The sequence below is a fragment of the Pteropus vampyrus genome, unplaced genomic scaffold (genome assembly GCF_000151845.1).
Source record: "Pteropus vampyrus isolate Shadow unplaced genomic scaffold, Pvam_2.0 Scaffold36, whole genome shotgun sequence".
NCBI lineage: Eukaryota > Metazoa > Chordata > Mammalia > Chiroptera > Pteropodidae > Pteropus > Pteropus vampyrus.
Window position 1 is genome coordinate 5,360,987 of NW_011888817.1, and position 23,358 is coordinate 5,384,344.

Consider the following 23,358-nt stretch of genomic DNA (forward strand, 5'->3'; position numbering starts at 1 on the left):
GGCCCGCCCGGGCGGGGGGGGAGGGCAGCCCGGGGGACTCGGCCCCGGGGCGGGGTGGGAGGGGGGGAGAAGACGAAGACAGGGCCGGGTCTCTCCGCGGACGAGACAGCGGGGATCATGGCCGCGCAGGTCGCCCCCGCCGCCGCCAGCAGCCTGGGCAACCCGCCGCCGCCGCCCTCGGAGCTGAAGAAAGCGGAGCAGCAGCAGCGGGAGGAGGCGGGGGGCGAGGCGGCGGCGGCAGCGGCCGAGCGCGGGGAAATGAAGGCAGCCGCCGGGCAGGAAAGCGAGGGCCCCTCCGTGGGGCCGCCGCAACCGTTGGGAAAGGAGCTGCAGGACGGGGCCGAGAGCAATGGGGGTGGCGGCGGCGGCGGCGGGCCCGGCGCGGAGCCGGACCTGAAGAACTCGAACGGGAACGCGGGCCCTAGGCCCGCCCTGAACAATAACCTCACGGAGCCGCCCGGCGGCGGCGGCAGCAGCGATGGGGTGGGGGCGCCTCCTCACTCAGCCGCAGCCGCCTTGCCGCCCCCAGCCTACGGCTTCGGGCAAACCTACGGCCGGAGCCCGTCTGCTGTCGCCGCCGCGGCGGCCGCCGTCTTCCACCAACAACATGGCGGACAACAAAGCCCTGGCCTGGCAGCGCTGCAGAGCGGCGGCGGCGGCGGGGGCCTGGAGCCCTACGCGGGGCCCCAACAGAACTCACACGACCACGGCTTCCCCAACCACCAGTACAACTCCTACTACCCCAACCGCAGCGCCTACCCCCCGCCCCCCCAGGCCTACGCGCTGAGCTCCCCTAGAGGTGGCACTCCGGGCTCCGGCGCGGCGGCGGCCGCCGGCTCCAAGCCGCCTCCCTCCTCCAGCGCCTCTGCCTCTTCGTCGTCTTCGTCCTTCGCTCAGCAGCGCTTCGGGGCCATGGGGGGAGGCGGCCCCACAGCGGCCGGCGGGGGAACCCCCCAGCCCACCGCCACCCCCACTCTCAACCAACTGCTCACGTCGCCCAGCTCGGCCCGGGGCTACCAGGGCTACCCCGGGGGCGACTACGGCAGCGGGCCCCAGGACGGGGGCGCCGGCAAAGGCCCGGCGGACATGGCCTCACAGTGCTGGGGGGCTGCTGCTGCGGCGGCGGCGGCAGCCGCCTCGGGAGGGGCCCAACAAAGGAGCCACCACGCGCCCATGAGCCCCGGGAGCAGCGGCGGCGGGGGGCAGTCGCTCGCCCGGACCCCGCAGGTACACAGCTGAATGGGGAGGGGGCTGGGACGAACGGGATCCGGGGATTGGGTGGCGGCCGCGGGGACCAGGCTACAGCTGTGGGCTACTCCCAGTCCGGGGCCCCCACTGTTGGGGAGCTGCCATTGTCTGGCTCTTCTCTCTTAAAATGGCTGCCTGTTTGCCTTCCTTTCCTTCCCTCCTTCTGCCTTTGTGTGGGGCTTTCCCTGACGTGTCTGCTCCTCTTCTCCCTCTCTCCTGGTCCCTACGAACTTCAAGGGTCTTCAGGGGGGTGTGGGGCAGAGTGTGTGGGAAAGGGCTTGGTCTGGGGTGAGGGGGTGCTAGAGACTGAGGTTAGGGGTGTAGGCAGTGCTAGGAGCTCGGTAGTTGAGTGAACAGTTCTTTGCTCACCTGCCGCTCCGCTCTGCCTCCACCCCCCGCCTTTCTCCAGGCCTTCCCCCATCTGCGCCTTCAAGGAGGGGCCCCTCGGACTCGGGGGGACCTCGAGGGAGGGCAGGGGCCTGCTTGGGGACAGCTAGAGGCCGGCTGCGGTTCACCCAGGGCAGTCTGGGCCATCTCCTGTCTTAGTCTCCGTCGGCCCAGTGGCCTGGGCTTCTCCCTGGAAGTGCTGGTAAACAGCTGAGTGATTGGAGTAGTAAGTGCAGATTGCTTTGGTTTGGGATTTGAATTATGGAGGTAAAATCCTTCTGTCAAAGCCAGGAGACAGTTGGTCTTAGGTTGACATCCTATCTGTGATCTGATTGGCTCCCCATCTCCTGCTCTTGGCCATTTATAATTGCCTCTGATGTAATGGTACAACAATCCTGATGAGCTCATAAACTTTTACACTCTGCTTTTCTGCCAGTGATAACCCAAACCATCGCTGCCACTATCTGCCTTTTATTCCAGAGCTGAAATTGGCTGTGACCTTGAGGAGGAAGGTTTAAGCAGCAATACTGTATCAGCAGGAGCAGAGCCCCAGACAGGCTGCCCTTGTTACATTGTGCCTGAAACAAAAGAGGAGGCAGTGGCATTTTGCTTGTACCTTGGATTTATTTTGCTTGTTATGTTTTATGCAGCCTGAAATAGATTCTGTGTTGTCAGAACAGTAGCTGGATTTTTCTCTACAATGGGTTTGCTGTTTGTTTTGATTTTGTGACTTTCCTAATGGTATAAATGACTTCTTTGATGGCTCTGAAGATACATTTGTCTTGAGTAATTTTGACCCTGTCCACTTTGCAGAATTGAAATTATTTTCCTGGGCCTTTTTATTGAGTGGCAAATGTGGGGTCTCGGAGGAGGTAGGGGAAAACTTTTTTTTTTTTTTTTTGGAGAACTGGAAGCTTTCAGAGAATTTCATATTAGTTTCTAGTGTTGTTTAAAGGAAGGCTGGCCTAATTCTTTATATGTTGAATCTTGTTAGCACTTCTGTTAATTGAACTTTGGGAGGGCACCTCAATTTAAAGGGAAGCTGACATCTTTCAAGATATTGAGAGGGACTTTCTCCTAAGGGCTTGGTTTGGTGAAATTTATCATTTGTTCCTGGAATATAAAAAATGTTAGTTTTCTATTTCGTCATCTTGTTAGAGTTTTAACATATAGATGAACTAGTTTTTTCTTTGCATTTTAAGGTATGTTCCCTTTTGTTTATTTTCCAAGATAATAAAGATACTACTTACAATGATATTTGAGTTGCTTAGAAATTACTGCTTTTAGGTACTTTTTAATGCATTCTCTTTTATTTTGCAATTCTTCCCTCTTTATTATGTTCTGTTTTCAGTGCTTTGGTCAGAAATATTGGGTATTTTATGGAGTCACGTATCTTTTCAAAGAGGAAAAAAAATCTCCAAAAGCTCCCTTTATAATTCCCCTCCCAGCAGTACCCAGTTGTACCTTTGTGGTATGAGATTTTGTTCATTTAGGTGGCGTAATTAGCTGTATTTCTTCCCCATCCTAGAACTGCTTTTCTATTCTTCCATTGAGCTGGGAATTTTGAAAATAGTTATATTAGATGGCAGATTTAGAGCTCTGTGCCTTGACTCCATGTCTTCTATGATGTACATCTGGGCAAGAAATATGGGAATTTTCAGTTGGATTTCTAGTTTCTGGAGGATGAATTTTTTTGTCTTTGGGTCATTCTTTAGTCTACGTTACACCTCTTTCTTCTCATTCCTTGTTTTTTTTGGTGGTAGGAGAGAGAAAAAACTTATCTTAAACGATTAGAGGAAATAATTCGGTGTAAGTCAAGAGTCATTTAAAAGCAAAAATTAATTTGAATTCTGCTGGTTTGGAAATATTCAAGCAAACACTTTTATTGGGGGTGAGGGAGAACTTTTGCCATATTGTGATTTCTGTTTTTTGGTCATTAAACAAATGTTTGAGCCCTTTTCTTTGTGCTAGGTACTATGCTCTGTGCTGGATAAGTGGTAGATATAGTCTCTGTTTGGAAGCTTGTCTGTGCCGCCTTTGGGTGAATTTTCTGATTTTAACATCACCAATCCTGGTACTTCACAACCATAGATTCCTGTTCTGTTTCAGTTCAGTTGTCTATCACCAGAAGCCCAGAGAATGTGCTGGTGAGCATTCACTTGTGGAAGAGACAGTGCAACCTCCAGTTTTATGGGTTGCTTCAGGTGTGTAGTCTAGATGAGGGTTGTAGATGGATAGTTTTTGTTCTGAATTCCTCTTTGCTACCAAGTCTGCATCTTGTCAGACTATGATGCCCTGTTCTTAAGCATTCTTAAATAATAAGCTCTTGCTCTGTCTCCTTTCTCTAACTCAGTTTTGGGTTATGAGTATTTTGTAGAGAGTTGGTTGACACAGCTAAAGCGGTAATGTTTTCATTTGACTCTACCTTTATGAAATAAAGATTAGGTAAGTGTGTGTATTGTTTATTTCTTTTTCACAGGAGCTGGGAAGATCCCAGCAGACAAACTTTTCTTTATCCCTTTCCATAAGTAAGTACTCTATCTCAAGGTGTTGAATCCTGCTACTGATGAAATACTCTTTCGTCACCTGATAGAAAGCTTTTTACTTGGGGTGCTTTGAGCTGTAATACCTAGAGAGTAGTACCAGCTCATCAAAGCAAAAGATGAAGTAGACAGTAGTCCAGAATCAGGCTGGATTTGATTGTAGTTTGGCTGTCAGTTCCTGATACTTCCATTCTGATGCTGGGAAACAAATAAGGAGTCCTGGGCTTCTTATGGGAATGCCTACTGGCAGAAACTCTGGGCTGGCTGAAATACAGGACTCTTGGAGCTCTCTCAAGTAGGAGGGACCAGGAAAACCACACTGAGATGGCACTTAATTGTGGGAGCTTCATGTTTTTGTACTGTCAATGCGAGAACTGGAGATGATGGGGCTTGGGATGGTCACGAGAGAAAAAATAGCTAGGACCAAGGTTGGTTTCTTTGTATTGAACCCTGTGAGGACTTTTTTAGGTTCCTTTCTTTGTGTATGACATAGTAACCATGACAGGTAGCACCTGCTGTAACAAGATGTGTTGGATTGCATTAAACATTCATATGTTGGAGTGATTCCTGTAGGATATGATGTCTACAGTAAGCCTTTTGCAAAGAGGTTAATGAACTTTTTAAAAAATGTGGAAATAGGCTAACAAAGTAATGGTCAGGGCCCCTTCTTCACCTCCCCCCCGCCCCCACCCCAGGTTGTATTTATTGGCTTCAAATCCTAAAATTCTGGAAGCAACTGAAGCCTGCAAATATGGCTAAAATATGTTATTCAAAATAAATTGGCACTGAATAGTTTTTTTCCTGCCAGTGAGCTGGGACACCTCAGTCTCTGAGATGGAGTCCTGATTCCCATAGCTTTTATCTCTGGGTTTTATTTTGTTTAGATTGGTCATTATCATCACTGATGCACTTAAGAGTTGTGTGTGGCACAGCGGTAAGGGGTAAAGAGCATAGGACTCAGGAGGAAGAGGAGGCTTTGGTTCCACATGCAGCTCTGGGTTAAGCTGTGTGACTTTGAACAAGTCATTTGCCTTTGCTGTTTTATTTTCTCTTCATCATTAAAGTGAAGTTGGTGGACTGCATGACCTTCTCTGATGCTACATATCTGTCTGTGCTTCCATACCTGGCTTGTTATGAGGGCAGCAACTTCCTGTACATTTATAGGTAGGGGTCTTGAGACCATTTTTCTTACCCTGGGCTCAAGGAACTCAAGGCTGTTTTCTCCTGAGGATTTATAGGAACAAGCTCTGAACAGCCAGGTGCCATGGTGATCTGTGGCCCCTTGCAGAAAAAGCTCTACCAAACTGTTTTGCCTTGAAACTGTTAATCTCTTTGTCATTAGTCATTCCACCTGGCTGGTGGTTTAAAAATACTAAACAGTAATTGAAAAATTAGGCAGACTTCATTAAAGCAAGACTTGAAAATAGTTGCTTAAAAATCTCCAGGAGAGGTTTTTGGAGGTAGATTAGGGGTGGGGTGGGAGTGGATATTTATAAACTGCACATTAACATTGCTTCTTTTGGGAATATAGGAAGGTGGGAAGAAGTAGCATTAAACTCTCCAGACTCTTCTGGTGTTTGGGCCGGTCTAGGTCTGGTTTGGGCAGTTGGTTGTAATCTGAGTGCCTGAACTTGCCTTGTAAGTTTTGCTGAGAGAGGAGCAGAATTTCTTGAGCCTAGAAGAGGAAAAGCTAAGCTCAGGGTCAATTTCATAGATGTATTATTGCCTTTTCTCATACCTGTTTTAAGCTACGTGATGTGGTTTGCAAGTGGTCCTGGGAATGCTGTTCTTTCTCTTCTCTAGCACACCTGAATTTTTCCATTCTTTCTCCTCCCTGTTAGTAGTTTAAAAGTATAATTTAGGCATATAAGAGGTGTGCTAGAAGGAAGCTCCCCTTAATAAAAGAGGGAAAAGTAAAGGGAAAGATGTTTGATAATTCTCTGCTTGACGCAGCAGCTTCTTCTCCTCTGAAGGAACCAAATGTTTCAGAGCTTTGTGTAAATACTTGCTGAGCTGTCAATATGTACCCAGGAGGTTTCTGTAGTAAGATGTGAACGGCTCTATAAAACGTTTGACAAGCAAATTAATAAACAGTTTTCAAGCAAAGATAATGCTAGTCTTTTCTCATGTGGTAGAATAAAATAACATTGGAGAAAAAGACATGGGAATAGGGAAGAGGGTAGTGCAGGGGGGAGAGGCAGAGAGCATGGAGATGAGGAGAGATGATCTAAGAGTTTAGAAGTAAGAAGATGCTGCCCTGGAAGAGACGCCTTAGTGACCCTGGCTCCATGCTATGGGGTTGAGGGCATCTGGAGCCCTGTTCAAAATCAATTGCAATTTCATTGTTAACAGAAGTTTGGAAAGAAGGCCTTGAGTTTCAATAGTGAGGTAAGTGTGTTCCAAAAGCTTGGTTTATGACACTTTGAGTTTTAAATTTTAAAGCCTTGTTTTTTCAGAAAGGTTTTGTAGTTTGGTGAGATGTTTTTAGGGTTGGGTTAGCATTTTTGGAATACCGGAAAGTGGAAAAAAAGATACTGCAACTTCAGCATCGTCTCTAGCCTCTGTTTTGCTGTGGCTTTCAGGATTGTAAGCCCACTCCAAGGGCTGAGTTTATTTATATAGTTTTTTTACTGGACTCCTGTGCATCACTTATATGTATATTAATGCCCCCAGGTTCCTGGGTCAGTACAAAGTCCAAATTGTTCAAGGATTCAGTAAATCCTGCTTGAAGGCTTATGTGGGTAGATACAATCTTTGGTTTCGAAGTTGCCATTTTAGGATTAAAAACCTTTCTGGGTTCCTTCAGTGAAGCACTATTTATGAATGTATTTTAGAGGTACAGTATTTTAGCCATCTGCCTGTGGTATATGCTCTGCTTTGGTAGCCTCATGAAATGACCAGATTTACTGTCTTAAAGTTCCTTTTTAAATTGAATCTACAAACTCTGACACCAGTTTTCTTCATGTGAAGTGTGTTTTAGACCAGAGTCCTAGCATAGTCGTAGGGAATATGAACATAATTATGGCCGTGGCCATAATTTTTAGGTTCAGCTAACTTACCAAAGGTCATCAGCTTGTTTTAAAACAAAATACAAAAACTTAGGTTGACATTGACATCGGTTGCTCAGGCTTTTTCCAGTATGGTGGTGGTAAGGGTATTAGAACTTCAGACTTGTTGCTGAGAGCATGATATCTGGCTCAGGGAGATCTGGAAATTCAAATGGGGGTGGGAAGTTGCCCTATAAGAAACATACCAATTAGATACTAAAAAGGAATTTAAAAGATAGAGGCAATCTCTGCTTCAGAGGAATTTAGTTTTCTTTGGGAAGCATGCTTATATGCACACATCTGGAACACTTGCAAAGCAAGGTTTTATAAATGGTTATAAACCAAACTCAGTCTGCGGGCTAAAAGAATCTGAGAATAAGGAGCAATCAGAGTTAGATACATTACCCAGGGACAGCTTTTCAGAGGCATTGATTTGTGAAGCTGAATGTTCAAGAAGGATAAAGTTAAAATATTAATTTGCCTTTTCATAATGCTACTCTGAGTTCTATGGGCTTTATAGAATCCAAATTACACATCCATCCACAGACTGGTAGTTGTCTCATTCTAGTGACTTTGAGAATTTGGACACTAACCATAAAATCTGTGAAAGAGAGTGGTTTCAGGGTCTTAGTGGCTCATGTGGTTATGTGGGGCCTTTAGTACAACTTGCCAAGTACTTGGCCAGTTCAGAGGCTCTTTTGTAGTAATTTTGGGTTTGGAAGGTCATGTCACCTTCATAGTTGTGTGCCCTGGACACATCTGCGTTTTTCCTTTGGCAAAGTTAACCTTTCTTATAAAGAGCCATGAAGTACCTGTTGGGACTCTTGGACTGCTATTTCTCAAGAGCTGGAGTTGAGCTCAAGCTGAGTTGCTTGGATCAGGCCTTACCTTGAGGTTTGATGGGCCTTGAATATCATTTTTGATTAGATTGGCAAGAAGCTCATAAATGCTGCTGCAAATACATGCTTACTCCTTATGGGAGCTTCTGAAATATAGTGATTTGGGTTTCTCTTTACCTGCTGGTCCATGTGTGATTGGACCACATATGATTTTTGGCACTTTTCAAGGACTGTAAGTAGATGCTTAACAGCTGGAAAGATGCATGGAGTATTCCAGTGCCAGCCTACTACAGTGCTTCCACCTAGAAGAGGATGGGTTACCTGTTCCAGTATAGAAGTATGGAGTCTAGAATACAGATTTTAGTTTAGAAACATCTCTTCCAACTTCTTTTGCTTTGCCATTCTGGCATTTTGCAAAAGTGAGTTTCCAGTAACTCAGAATTGGGCACAGTTGTTCATCTGCCGTGGACAAGCAGGTGTGTAGGGGCTTGAGTTAAACTCCTTAGTCAATTACAGGTTTTAGAGGAATCCAAGTTAGGGCGAATGTTGCCTTAACTAACCACCTTGACTATTCTTCCCCGCAATTGCTCCTCCCCGTTTAAGTGTATAGAATAGTTTTATTGAATGTGAAGGGACATCTGAGTGAACTTTTATTTGTTTTCGTTAGTCATTTGTGCATATTAGAAGAAGATGGTCTTGGGACAGGTCGAATATTTACAAGCGGCTTCTGCATTTTCCGAGGGTGTATTGCAATGGAAATGAGTCTAATGCTAAGAACGCATTCCAACATGGCTACAGAGGAGGAAATTTGATCCCTAAAATGTTGATTTAGTATTGGTTATGGTACATATTAGAAATCACCCAGTAATCCAGGACAGATTTTTGTTGCCCTCCTGGAAGTTAACATTGATATGAAATACTAAAGGGCTTTGGGCACTGGGGCTATAAGCTCTACAGGCCAAGAATGCTGCTTGAATTGCCACCCATATGAAGAGGAAATGTGCCATGTGCTTTTTTTCTCTCTTGCATTTGGGCTTCCGTATGGCTTCGTTGCTTCTGGGTTCCCAAGTCTGCAGTGTTAGATATTAGACTTCCTCCTTCCTTGGCAATGGCACATTTATGATTTCTGTGGCTCATCACCAGCAGCCAAGATTTTTGTATGCTTTTTCCCTCTTAAATTTGTTAGTTTTCAGCTTGCTTATTTATAGACATGTCTGTTAAAAAAGGAACTCCCCCCTCAAGATCTAGCACCAGCAATACAGCAACAGGGGAGTTTAGGGGTCGATGTGTGATATCAGTCATTTAAAAACCCATTTACTGTGTGCTTGGTGTTTTTTATTTTGCCTCCTGTTTCCCTTGAGGTCATATAACTTGCTTGCCGGGCATTTGTCTGGGTCCTGCTGTTTATTCTCAATTGACTCTTGCCTGGCATACTTTGACTTTTAAGAAGAGTGTGAGTAAAGCCTCATGGTGGAGGATTAAAGGCTACATTGTGCAGGATGCTTCCTTTTAGAGGAATTAGATATGTCTTTGGACTCTTCTTTCCCAGTGATTTCCTCTCTCCTTCAGTAGACCTTATTATGGCTTTCTTTTGTCCTTAGAGAACAAGTCATCTGAGCAGAAATACTGGGAATTAGTTGGTGTTTCTTCGTCTTTTCTTGCGAATACAGGTGGCTTTCTTTCTCTCTTGCCCTTTGGACAGTATTCAGTTCTGACTCTAAGGTGGTATAGTTTATGAGTTGGTCCAGCATTAGTTTAGGAGTGTGAAACTCTTGATAATTCAGATTTGGATGACCTGCCTTTCATCTCCAGACTACTAACTTTTTACCTGGTTAGGAATCTGGACTGCTAAAGATAACTATATCATAAAGGATTTGGGGAACAATTCTTATGGGTAGTTTATCTGCAACTTTATCCTGGGTCAGGGGTAGGCCAAGAAATTTGCCTTAGGGTAAATAGCTAGTAAAAAGTAGAGTTGAATTTGAATCAAGGTTTGTCTGATTCTCCAGAGATATAGCACTATAAACTGCTACGATTGCTTCTCCAAAATAAATTATTCAAGTACTAAGGCTTTTGGGGACATTATTTTTACAATAGCTTGGAACTCTTAAATGGGGTAAAAGACTGAAAAGCCTTTAGTTACACTTTGACGTTATGCCTAGATTTCTGTTTCATACGCCCCTACCATTTAGGATTTTTTTTTAGGTTTCAATAAATGGCCATGTGATCCCAATGGTGAGAATTGGCAGCATTTGGTCTTCAGGCTCCTTTCTTGGGAGGAATCTTGGAGAGTGAGGCTGGGAAAGAGATTCAGGCTCAACGATAGAGTCCTTCACTTTGATCTAAGTGAGAGTAACTTGCGTTATGAAAATATTTGCAGAGTGATTTTATTTTCTATAACTTGGAACACTCACTGGGGAGGCAGGGATTATTGTCTTAATTTTCCATTTGAGGAAAGTGAACATATAAAAATTAAGTGCCACACACAAAGTATCATAGCAGAGTCAGCTCTAAAACTGAAGTTTAAAAGTTCCCTTAGGCTGTGTGACTTTAGGCAAGTCACTTCTCTGAATCTTCAATTATATGAGGAAAAATACCTACCTTGTAGGCTGTAGTATATATTAAATAATAAGATATATGAAAGTAGTGTTATCAGATAAAATTCAAACGTGACTCCTGATTGGTAGAGGCCCCTGCTGTAGAGGGGGATAGAACTGAGTGGTTAAAGACATTGGTCTTCACTAAATTAAAAGCTATCCCATAGTTCTTAGCTACACCTGAGTTACATTATTTTTTTTAAACCCAAGTTTTATTAAGCACCTGTTTTAGTTTGAGAGCTAGGTTAGCACAATGGTTTTCAGTGTGGTCCCTAACCAATCAGCATCACCTGGGCCCTGTTTAGAAATGGAAATACTCACCTAGACCTATGGAATCCACAACTCTGGCTGTATGTTTTAATAAGCCCTCTGGGTCATTGTGATGCATGCTCACTGTTTGATGACTACTAGATTTATTCATTTATGCTCAACTAGGCTACAGAGTATATCCGAATTACTGGAGGGGCTTCTTCCAGATTATACCATAGGCTAATGTTTCGGCTGTTTCCTCCTCTTGTGATGTCCAAGTGTAAGTGGATGGAGAAAAGGTTAAAAGTGTTTGAGTTTGGGGGAGAAGAAAGAAAATTCTTTTGAGATGGCTCTTCTACTATGCAATAATGATAAATTAATGACAAAACATGCCTGTTATAAATATTTATAAGACTTGGGGACTCCCTGCCTTTCATTTCTTTTTCTCTTGCCTCTTTGGTGGCACAGCATGAGGATAATCTGGATCTTGGTCCTGGTTGTTTGGTGAAGGTGGAAGAGATCACTTTAGGATGGTGACCTATGGTGTTCTCCGTGTATGACCAGTTGAATAAAGTGCTTAAGGAAGTGATTCTTGAAAATGCTACTCGAAGGCTAGTATTGGAGCATTAAATGCCATGATGTGGTGATATCAGTCATTTAAAAACCATTCTGCTCTTGGGAAACTGTGGCCAGCTGATCTGAGAACAGGGCTTTTGGTGATCTGGTGATCTCTCAGTAGTAGGCCTCTCTCACCACTCACCCCCCCAGTAGCCACTCTGTGTTTTGCTGTGATTCCTTTCCTTGTGTCACTTGTGAAGTCCTAGCAAATAAATCCTCTTAAGTAGACTCCTGACAAGTCATCCTGTCTCTGAAGTGGTTGAGGTCTCTCTGAGGAGTGGACATTTGAGCCAAGACCTGTCCCAGTTGTGTGACTTAAATAGAGATTGTGCTTGGCCACCGAAATGGAAGTTACAAAAAACGGTCAGGGAATAAACATTAACAATGCAAAGATGGAGTAGAGAACCAGTTCACCTGGGCTTTCTGAAAACTCGGTGTGGATTCTGTATCTTCCCATTAAAAACAAGTTTCCTTGTACTAGACCCCTTATTCCTCCTGCCTGAGAAATGAAGCTGTGATCAGTGTGACCTGGCTGTGATGAAGGCAGAGGCTTCGGTATACTGAGAGTTTGATCTGTGATTTGATATTTGTATGCACAAATACTTTAGTAGGGATTCTTTTGTTCTTTGTGTGTGTTTGTGTATTTTAAACTCACTTTATCATCCCTCTGACTTTTAGCTTTATTTTTCCTGTTCTTGTTTTTTCCTTTCATTTTCTCCTTTGGTGTCGAACTCTGTTAGTAGAATGTAAAGCATATGGAGACCTCAATAGCTTTACCACACCAGAGCTGGTAAAATGTCTCCTTTCAGGACTGTAGATGTAATTTTATACCACTTTCAGATCAACATCATTCAGTGAAGATTCCTGGTATCTGCTTACCTCCGTTGGAATGGCCTGGCTAACTATAAGCAGAAGTTTCCTAATGATCTCAAGTGTCTCTTTTCTTTTCCCTCTTTTTTGCCTTTGGTGTGGAGACTATTTCTTGGCCCTCCTTAATCTGTTTTGGGGGTTCTTTTGGCCTGGGACAGATTCGTAACATTCCTGTTTTTCTTTCTAGTCTATGATTTGAATCCTCCGCTTTCCCAGTGCAGCTTTGAATTGGCTTCTTTAAAACCTCTACATAAAACCTCAAGTGACCAATATGTGGTCTCATAATGGCATTTTGGGTTAAAATAAAATGAGATTGAGATAGCTGGGTTCACCCACCCGGACATACTCACCAAAGGGAAATTCTGTATGCCTTGAATAAGACAATCTCAAAAGTGTATGAGCCAAAACAGTCTTGGGAGTGGGGAGAAGGGGGAGGGATACATTTAGCTAGATTTCCATAGCTTAGCATACCAAGTATCCATCCCAATTTGATTTTCCTGGCCAGAGATAGCAAATGAAGAAAGACAAATAAGCTTCAGAAGACAGCTGGTAACTTTGGTCTGGTCCCATGTGTTTCTGGTATAAATGATGAAGCCAGGGTCTCCTTTCACGTTTACGTGGACAGTGGTGTAGAAGTTGGTACCAGGGTACTTTTGGAGCTTTCAAAAGAACTGGAGAATTTACAGGACTCTATGGCTCTTCATTCAGGGAATTGTTTACTTTTAAAAAGCCTGAGGATTTGGGGGCACCTATAATCTTAATAAGGTTGGCTATGTCCTGGGCTATTGCTTGACTTATTTAAATGTGCCTGCTATAGTTCAGAGTGGATTTAGGGGGGACTAAGTGAAAGACTTTGCTTTTTTGGGAAGTAGTCCAGGGCAGCCCTAGGAATTAATGAAATAAACATATTATTAATGAAATAAACATGGCATTGCTGCTGCTTCTGAGTATCTTTATCAAAAGATAGGACTTGATTGGATTGATGACATTCAAAGCATGATAAGTGGAATTCCTGACTATATGTAAATCAAGTTCCTACAGTTCAGTGATGTGTTACAGATACCTTTTCTAGTATGGAAGGAAAAACTGGCAGGACATAGAACTGTGCACTTAGAGAAAAATTTAGGATCTTTTTATGTGGCTCCTGCACAACCAGTCCAACTTTGGAGGTAATAGATGAAATAAAAGGATGGTAGAAATGAGAGCTGTTTTCTTTTTAAGAGAAAGCAAATGAGGCCTTAACGTTTTTGTGATTAAGAAGCAGTTTTTGCCTTGTCTTTTTTGTTTGTTTTTTGAGTAGTATTTGTAAAGCACAGGCCTTGTTGTGCCATTGTAATGGGAAAGAGGGAAGAGTATTTTAGAAACTAGGTCAGAAGACCTAGGTGTGATTTAAAAGTGTCTTTTTTGAAAAGTTGGGTGAAGCTCTGTGAGGTTACTTGACCCTTGCCTTTACATGTACTTCTTATCTATATCATATCACTTAATGATAAATGGCAAATAAGCAGGGCAGAAAATGTCTTAAAAACTGCCCCGCTTGGTTGGGCTTGTGGTCCATACACACTAAGGTCGTCCTTTCCCTAGTTGAAGCACCAAAGGATGGTTTGTGGGAGGAAGTACCTTTTTCTGGTGTCAACCCATACCACCTCTTGTGGGTAACAAGGCCTGTACATAGTTAAGTTTTTAATTACTGAGCATGTACTGGATGCCCTATACTAATCTGTCTTTCTTGTATACCATCAAGATTTCCTAGACTTTGATCATGTTCCCCATTTCTTAAGAATTTTCAGGGTAAGAACTTTATTAAAGCTCACTTAATTGCCCAGCCCTATTGCTGAAATGTCTACTTTAAAGCACATAATGCTTGGGACTTGCCAATGTAAGAAGTCTTACAGCAAAACTTTTGAAAAACCTATGAGTACCTATCATATGCCAGTTGCTTACAGTAATGCAATAAATATTGAGCTTCTACAGTGTATCACTGTGTTGTGAACATAGTGATTTGTAATTCTTGCCTCCCATGGAGTACTTTCCAGTAGGGAAAGATGCAAGTAAATAATCACAAATAACTTTATAATTATAACCATAATAAATGCACTGGAGGAGAAGTACTGTCTTCATTAAATTATCTTCCAACTATTTTTCAAAGTAAATTTTTGTTTATGTTTACCTTGGCTTGTGCGTGGTTTTGTACTGTTAGGCTCTTGGGATGGGTACTGGTCAGTTCTTTCCCTTAACTGCTCCAGGGTCAAATGTTACAGGAAATTCTCCATCTGAGATTGGACTTGAGTCCATTAACCTCTTGTAGCAGCAGTCCCCAACCTTTTTGGCACCAGGGACCAGTGCTCCTTTGAGAATCTAATGCGTGATGATCTGACATGGAGCTGAGGTGGTAAAGAAATGGGGAGTGGCTGCAAATACAGATGAAGCTTTGCTTACTGGCCACTGCTCACCTACCTGCGGCCTGGGGACCCTTGCCTAGTGGACTCTAATGGGCTAGAATACATTGTTTCTTAACGAGACTTTTCTTTGCATAGAGATGCATTGCAGGACATTTGGCATCCTGCTCCTCAGGTAATAAATGCAAGTAACAGGAGAGAAGTCGCTGTGATTATCAAAAGTGGCACTTTCATACATTATTTCCAAACACTTCTCAGAGATTAGTTATTACCCAGGTCAAAAACTATTGAGCTTTACTGTCAGGATTCTTAGAAAGAGCTATTGAACAAATTTCCTTTGGGAGAATAGAAGTATGTGGAGCTTGAGAATTGAACTGATCAATTCTTTGAGTGTGTGACTTTTGTGTTATTTTTTAAGTAGATATTTTGAAACTGCTTTTAACCCTATTCTGCTTTCTTTTCTATTGAAGATGGAGAGAAAAGTAATGTCTGTTATGAACTGGTACTGTAAAAAGCATTTCACATACTTACCATTTGAAGCGTCTCGTATCTTTGTTAGACAGTTTTTAAATTCCCATTTTACAGATGGTTCTGCTGCCAAGGGATGAAGTAACTTGCTTAAAGTTGTGTCAAAACCTGTGCTTTTTTGCTTTTTTTTTTCCTTTAAAAACATAACCTTATTTGATTTCTAGTTAACCTCTAGTCTAGTTGATTACTTTGGGTTTCTGGTCTTTAGTACATGGGACCAGACCCTAACTATTCTGGTTTCTGAGTTTCACTGCTAGGAATTTGAGACTTTTATAGGATGAGAATAGCCAACATTTTGGATACTGGAGGATACAGCAGTCAAACACATATAGACACATACCTACCTCCTAGGCTTATGTATTCTAGTTTCGAATATAGACATTAAACCATATAGTATGCTAATGATAACATGATCAAGAGAAAAAGTTAATCAGGGACCAGATATAAGAAGTGTGCAGGATTGACATTTTAGATGAGTTCACCAGGGAAGGCCAAATTGAAGTAATACTAGATATGAAAGAGTGAGTTAAACTAGTATCTGGGAAAAGAGTATTCCAGGTGGAGGGATCAATGAATACAAAGGTTCTGAGCCAGAGCACGTCCAGCCAGATCGAGGAAACAATGTTTTATTTTAATGTATTATTTCATTCAACCCTGAGGGTGCTACTACTGTTATCTCTATTGATGTGGAAACTCAGGGACAGAGAAGTTGAAGGCACTGTGGGGGCAGAGTTCTTAACCATTGCCTAGGACTGGCCATGTAGAACCAAAGCATTTCCTCTCAGCGGGAAGGAGGTTAGGAATTACAAGGCCTCTAGAATTTCACTTTCTCTTCCATAGTCCCTTTCCTTTCCTACTTTTGAAGTTTTACACACAATTCTCTATCTTCTTGGAGCTTATATTCTAGTTTAGGATACAGACAGTGAACAAGATACTTAAAGCATATAGTATGTTAGTGATGTTGAGGTGAACAAAATCAGGCACTGGGTATAGGCATTTGAGAAAGCTTGTCTTTGACTGAATGCTGCTTATTTGGGACTCTGGGAATCTGAGGTGCATTCCTGGTTTTTCTCTATTGGCTAGGCACTGCCCTCCTCAGACCATCATTTAGTTAAGAAAACTGAACAGGCTTCTGAGTTCTAGAGTCACTCTGTGCTGGAGATGGGAGTCTTGGAGGGAGGCCCTGTATCCCAAATGCTCTCAGACTAGACATGAAAATTGAGGAGATTCCTGGCCCCATCCCAGAGTTGCTGATTCAGAATCTGGAGGGTAGTGTCCCATTGTATAGCTCAGGGGTTCCCAACCCCTGGGCCATGGACCTTACCAGTCCATGGCCTGTTAGGAACTGGGCCTCACAGCAGGAGGTGAACAGCAAGCAAGCGAGCAGAGCTTCATCTGTATTTTTGCAGCACATCACCGCCTCAGCTCCACCTCAGATCATCAGACATTAGATTCTCATAGGAGCACTTGATCCCTGGTGCCGAAAAGGTTGGGGACTGCTGGTACAGCTGAGGAGGTTGAAGTATAATCTGGTTAGTGCCTTGCCCACTCCCCCGGGGAGTTGGTTAGCTGGGATCGGAACCCAGCTGTTCAATGAGTCTAGCGCTCTTTTCACCATGTTGTGCTGCTGCCTTACTCTTGAGATTAAAAAGTTGTAATTTTATCAAATGATATTTTGGTTCCTATTTGATCACCATCTTGGGTCTTTACTGTTTTAATAACCCTAAGTTTTAAGCAGTACCTGAACAGGAATTCTTTCTTGAGTTGTGTGATTTCCTTAGAGGCTTTTGTAATTTGTTGGAAATTGCGAGATAATGGTTAGCTAAGTTTGGTCTTCCAAAAAAGTTGTCCTCTTCATTTTTGGAAGAGCATTTTCTCTGTAATGAAAGTACTCTGGATGAGGAGAAGGACTATATTATTTGTTGGGGAATTCATTAGTTTGGTGCTCTAGCTGCTTTATTTGAAAGACTCTTTCTGGAACCAAAGTAGAAATAAAGACATACCAGCCACCTGGTTGTGGTTTTTCTGTCATGCCTCTTTGGGGCAGACAGCTGTGAGGTGGTTATTACAGTTGGCTCTCATAATCTGTTTGAGTTTTGTTAGATGATTCAATGACTCTTCTCCCTTGGGCTCTCTTTTCTACCCTTAGTTTTCTCAGATTGGTCTAGAAGGGTGGATGGAGTGCAATAGGCTAAATATTTCTGAGCCTAGGAGAGAGCCAGGCCTCTTGTCTTGTTCTCTATCACTTTAGAGACAGAGCGTGAGTTGGAAGGTCCTAAGTCTGATATCTGGTTGCAGCCCCTCCTAGAGGCTTGGTTAGGCTGGTGCTTTGAGTGATGTCTTCAAAATGGGCTCTAAGTCTGTAAAGGGGAATCTTGTAGAATCGTTTCTGCAGGCAGAATGGGAGTAGATAGAACTTTTCATTGACTTTGGATTTTTTTATATATATATATTCAACTTGGACAATGGAATGTTGAAAGAATTGGAAAAAAAAAACTCTTTGGCACGATAATTGCAAACTAGTTGTTGGTAATCAATCACCATAGGCAGATGACCAGCTTGTTTAGAACTTGAATGAACTGGAACTAGAACGAAAGAGTCATTTTCCATTTTTTGTGAAGTAGAAAACTGTGACTCTCAGGTTATGAATGATAAGAATTGTAGGCTGAGTGAGTTTGATTTCCTGGGTCAGGTGTATCTGATGAGAGATTTTTATTTTAATATCAGTTTAACTTGAGGAAATCTTTAGTGATAGCTTTGGTGAGGCGAAGTAGAAGATTAGGAATCTGTTATCCTAGGTGAGGAAACAGGAGTTTTTGTTTTGCAAAACAAAAGAGAGTCTCCTTGTTTTAGAAGGCAGGGTCTGGGGATAGAACCAAACAAGCAATTTTCTGGGCAGTTTCACCTCAGTTAGGGTAAGGGCCCTTGACCAATCTTCAAAGTCATGAAATACTGGAGGAGTGTGAAAAGACTGGATGAGGGGGCATTGAATACAAATTTTTGTGTGGCTGGGGGCTGGGCATGATGAGAATAATTTACTCTGGTCAACTTATGTGTATCAGGGTACAAGGGGTGGTTTTTCTGGAAGTCTGCTCTGTCCATACTAAGAAATGAGTGGAGCCACGTGGAGCTAGCATGGTGGAGCTAGCACGTTGGTTGGAAGAGGCCTTAACTTTTTTGTTCCTGCCTGGAATGCTCCTAAACAGGGGAGGGTCCAGTACGGGAACTGGATCAACAGCTGCCGCCTGTCCCTGTAATCACAGGAAGCCAAGGCCGGGTGCCTTTGTATGGGAGCTCCGCAGCCAAACAATAGTTTGTGCTGTCGGGGCCATGTGGCGAGTCACGTGACCCGGGGCTGTTTTCTGCTGGGGTCCTTACCCATCTGTTCTCTCCGCTCTTTCTGGGTTATCAGGCGCCAGTCCAAGTCCTCCCAGGCAGCCAGCTTCATGGCCAGAGATTACGAGCACTAACCTTCCTGGCAGGGGCGGTGTGGCTTCTCATTTATGCAGATTAGCCATGTGTTTCTCACTTCAAGGCGTTCCACAGGAAAAGCCTTTTCCTGTGTTTGGCTCTCAGTGGGCGGTTCCCAGCTTACTGTACTGGGACTCAGCAAGCAGCAGGCGTGCACGAGAGGGATCACAGTACACTGGCCCCCTCCCATTCCACCTCCAGTGCTACGTCACCACAACACAACCGCTCGCGCTCTCATACTGTTGGTGTCATTCATTCGGTGCCAAGATTGCTTTAAAAAATTCCCTTGGCCCCAGTTCAAACAGGAGTACAGCTGGGATGTGTTAGATTTTAGGCAGTCTGCCCTCAATTTGAGATGAGTTATAAATAGCAGTGCCGACTTCCTTAACTACCGCTCTCTGAGGTAAAATGCAGGTTAATTACTGTGGGAATCAATTAGGGGGTTCTTTCGGTTAAAGAGCCAGGGATGCTTTTTAAAAAAATTGTTATTATTAAAAGTCATACAACAAATCTGGCCAGGAATAAATGGAAAGCACAAAGAGTAAGGAGTAATGTGTAAATGTCTGAAATCCAAGATTATGGCTCTAGGTTTTTAGTGGCCCCAACTAGGTGGCATTTAGGGTGACAGAACAAGTGATAATCAAGACTTCTTTCTGGTGGACACCTTTTCAGCAGCCCTGGCCCATCCTTCTCTACTCAAGTCCTTGTCAGTTCAAATCTTGACTCCTTCCTATTGCTGCCTGGTCACTTCTTTTCTCTATCTTCGTATTGAGACCGAAGCCTGGAGCTTTCTTTAGTTAGACTTGTACTTCAAGAAAATTCAGAGATTTCTTTCTCCTGATGGACTGCCCCATGGTGTGGTGCATTTTGGTGAAAGTAGCTTTCTGCTGGGCAGTTTGAGTCCCTGGCCCCTTCTCCACTCTCTTCTCAATCATTAGTCATAGTCAGGAGTTGGAGAATTTGAAGTCCATTCTGTTTTATCTCAGCAACCCGAGGATCGTTAAGCTTTCCTTGGTTCAATGAGAAGTTGTAAGGAATTCCATTAGGGCACGGGTCTGGAGGGGCTTTTAATTCCATTTGCTTGGAACAGGGAAACACTGTGCAGGCGGTTAGTCTGCAAACTGTTCTGAATACATTCAGAGGGACCAGCTTGCTAGACATCTTTGCTTTTGATGCCCCTAAACTGCATCTTTTGATGCATTTCATTTGGCAGGCAGTTTGTAACACAGCCAGTGATCTGGAAAGAGATAAAGTGGTGGATAGAGATAGGAGGGGGGGTTTGCTCGTGGCTCTTGCCCTTTTTTATTTTTATTATTATTTTTTTAATGAATGCGGGAGAGTATATAGCAGGGGGCCCCACTTCCCTGATCACAGGGGCAGCATTTCCCTCTCAATTATGTGTCTTTATGGCAGAGCCTTTGCTTTTGAAGTATAATCACAGTAATCTATGCCTGTGGTTTCCCATTGAAAGGATTTCCTCTCTGTCTTTCCCAGAGAGGAATCTCTGACTCTTTGCAGCCAGGATTTGGTATTTCCCATCCGTTGCCTTTTCCTTGGTGCCTGCAGATTACTGATACTGACTTTTATATCTTGTGTGTAGTAGGGATTTTTCTGGTCGGAAATTGCTACTTTCGAATAAACTGATTAGTGAAGATTTAAGGCCCATTCTCTATTATGGAGAGATTTGAAGATGGCATTTCATCTGTAGCTGCAAATTACAAATCTTTCACAATGGTTTTAAATGTCAGAAGTGTGAGATAGGTCCCTGCCCACCTCCCCTTCTGATATGAGCAGGTGTTTGACATGAGAACAGAGTAATCTGATTGTTGGAGTCCAAATATATTTTAGTTTGCTAAGCTGCATATTCTGTTGATTCTAACCTTTTGGTAAAGGGAGGGGGTCATAAATCTGATGTTCAGGAAAGGGAAATGTCTTAATTTTCTTTTTAGAATAAGAATTTCTTTGAGTTATGTTTATTTTTGGCCTGCAGATATTTCCTAAAGTGGACAGAAAGCTCATTAAACCCTTTATTAACTAGCCCCCGTGTAAGTAGCTGTCCCCGATTGGGAGTGCAGTTTTCCTGCTATGAAGGAGGAAAAGGCAACTTGCCTGTAGCCTTTTGTTTTTAAGCAGGGTGTCTGGGGGTACCTATACAGTTTGAAGACCTCTCTGGTATAGGATGGCACTAAGATTCTTCTCAAAAGTGTGCTTGTTCTCCCTTGGCTGTTTATTTTACCCTCCCCTCTTCTCTTTCTGTTCAATTCACTCTTTTCCCTGCCCTCAAAGTCATAACCTGGTTTGGGGTGTGCCCCTGACCCTATGGCTAGATGGTTTATATGGACTTCTTTTCTTTTTTTGTATTTTAATGCTATTTGAATATATTTCTTACGGAATTATAGGAAATCTTCTTTACTCCTATTTCAAAAATGATTTAACCTCAGTGGTAGGCACAATATTTACGCTACAACAAATTCTTTTGGAGTTTAATTCCTATATTTCATAATAATGACTTTTTACAATTCTTTTTAGTCTCAATTTTATTTTTCAATTGCAGTTGACATTAGTTTCAGGTGTACAGCATAGTGGTTAGACATTTATATAATTGACAGAGAGATTCCACTGATTAGTACCCACCTGGCACTATACATAGTTATTAAAATATTAATGACTGTATTCTCTATTCTGTACTGATTTGGGCTTTCTCCCCATAGTATCCCCTACCCACTTATTGTAGTAAGACAGCCTGGCACATTGACATTACTGAGCCCTAGCTCTACACTTGGGGTCTTTGAGGGAACTTCAAAAATAAAAGACCTGATCTCTGGCTTCCCAGAACTTAGTCTTGAGAGATGCAGTCAGTTGCTGGACAGCTAAGTGCTAAACCTTACGATTCTGACTGAATTTACCCTAGGACATTTAGAAATGTGACAGATCAGAGTGTGCTGAAGTAGGGAGTGGCTTCATGTTGAAGGATTGAGTTTCTGCTAGTGGAAGCCATTGTTATCAAGGGAGTAGGACAGGGTACCACTGCGTAGAACTGGGCATGTACTGTGTGTGGGGAACTTTGGCATGAGACAAAATATGTAGAACTGTAGCATGCTGTGGGGGGCTTTAGAGTCAGGCAGAAGCACTATTTTTGTTGTTATTGATAATAGTTACTATTTATTGGGCATTTAAATGCCAGGCACTGTGTGAAGTGTGTTATGTGTATTTTAGATTAAAAATTGTTATGTTCAAAGTCAGTGATAGAATTAGGATTTGAATCCAATTTACTATGCTCTTTGGTCTTTCAGTGTGATACCGTATAAGATGTGTACAGTAGGAAGTAGGTAGGAAGTTTGGAGCTATTGTTGAGCAGAGAGAGATGAAAATGACTTGCGAGCATTGTTCTAGAACTGTGTGGTCCAGTATGATAGCCACTAGCTACATATGGTTATTTGAATTTAATTAAAAGTAAATAAAAATAATTCAGTTTCTCAGTCACAGTAGCTATATTTTGAATACTTAAGAGTCATACATCCCAGAAAATTTTATTGAGTAGTGTTTCTCTAGATCAGGGGTCCCCAACCCCCAGGCCACAGACCAGTACTGGCCTACCAAAAAACAAAAAGACATGTACAGAGAGCTAATTGTTTGACTACTTCTCCTTATTTCGGAGGAGTTTTTATTATTATTTTTAAGATCTTACAAACTTTAAGTTATAATTTATTAATTATGGAATAACAGCATCAGCATCTCCTGGGAACCGTTAGAAATGCATACCCTAGACCTGACCCTGAACTTACAGAATCAGACTCTGGGGGTGGGTCCCAGCATATGTGGTTTAACAAGCCCTCCAGGTGATTTCGTTGCATCCTAAAGTTTGAGAACCACTGAACTTCTTAACTTGAGAATTAATGATATTCAAGCCCAGAGTATTAATATCTACTCCCCACCCCCCATTTTCAGATTCAGTTTTCAAGTTTTATGTCAGGTTCAGGCCTTCTCTCCAACTTGGATGTCTCTATTTAAGGTGCTTTGAGAAACTCCCCACTTCTGTCCATACCACCAATAGATATAGGTAGGCATCTCTGGCAGGGAAAAGTGTGCTGGGGCTCCAGGATAAAGTTATGCTAAGATGTGAACGAGCTCAGTGAACCTTTTGCTCCACAAAGAGCTGAAAGAAATCTATGTTTGTAGCTGTGAATACAAGCTTAAATACCTGTGAATTGGACTTTGAACTTTTATTATTGGTGCTATGCTATACTTCTGCATCTTATTCTTTAAAGAGACTAAAGTTCTATCCTCCTTGAATATTTGAATTTAATTAAAAGTAAATAAAATTTGGTTATTTGAATTTAATTAAAAGTAAATAAAAAAAATTCAAATAACTCTTGAATATTAAAGGAGATGAACTTTTCAGTTGAGATGCACAAGGCTCTAAAATCTAAAGTCATGGTTCCCTCAACAACTGTAACTTAGCCATGTCACCCATTTGGAAGAAAGCATAAATATCAATGCTCATACCGTAGTGCATACAAGCTAGAGATGTGCAAGGAAAAAATATTCCTGTTTAAAGGATAGAA

At 42.7% G+C, this 23,358-nt stretch overlaps 1 protein-coding gene across 2 annotated transcripts in view; it reads left to right on the forward strand.

The window, feature by feature from the left end:
- The first annotated feature begins 6 nt into the window (after positions 1-6).
- Positions 7-23,358, forward strand: part of ARID1A (AT-rich interaction domain 1A) — a 63,030-nt gene continuing 39,678 nt past the window's right edge. For both annotated transcript variants that reach the window (XM_011357672.2, XM_011357673.2), the window contains exon 1: positions 7-1,227. In XM_011357672.2, coding sequence (XP_011355974.1) covers positions 118-1,227 — 1,110 coding nt within the window. In that variant the 5' untranslated portion in view covers positions 7-117. The remainder of the gene's footprint in view (positions 1,228-23,358) is intronic.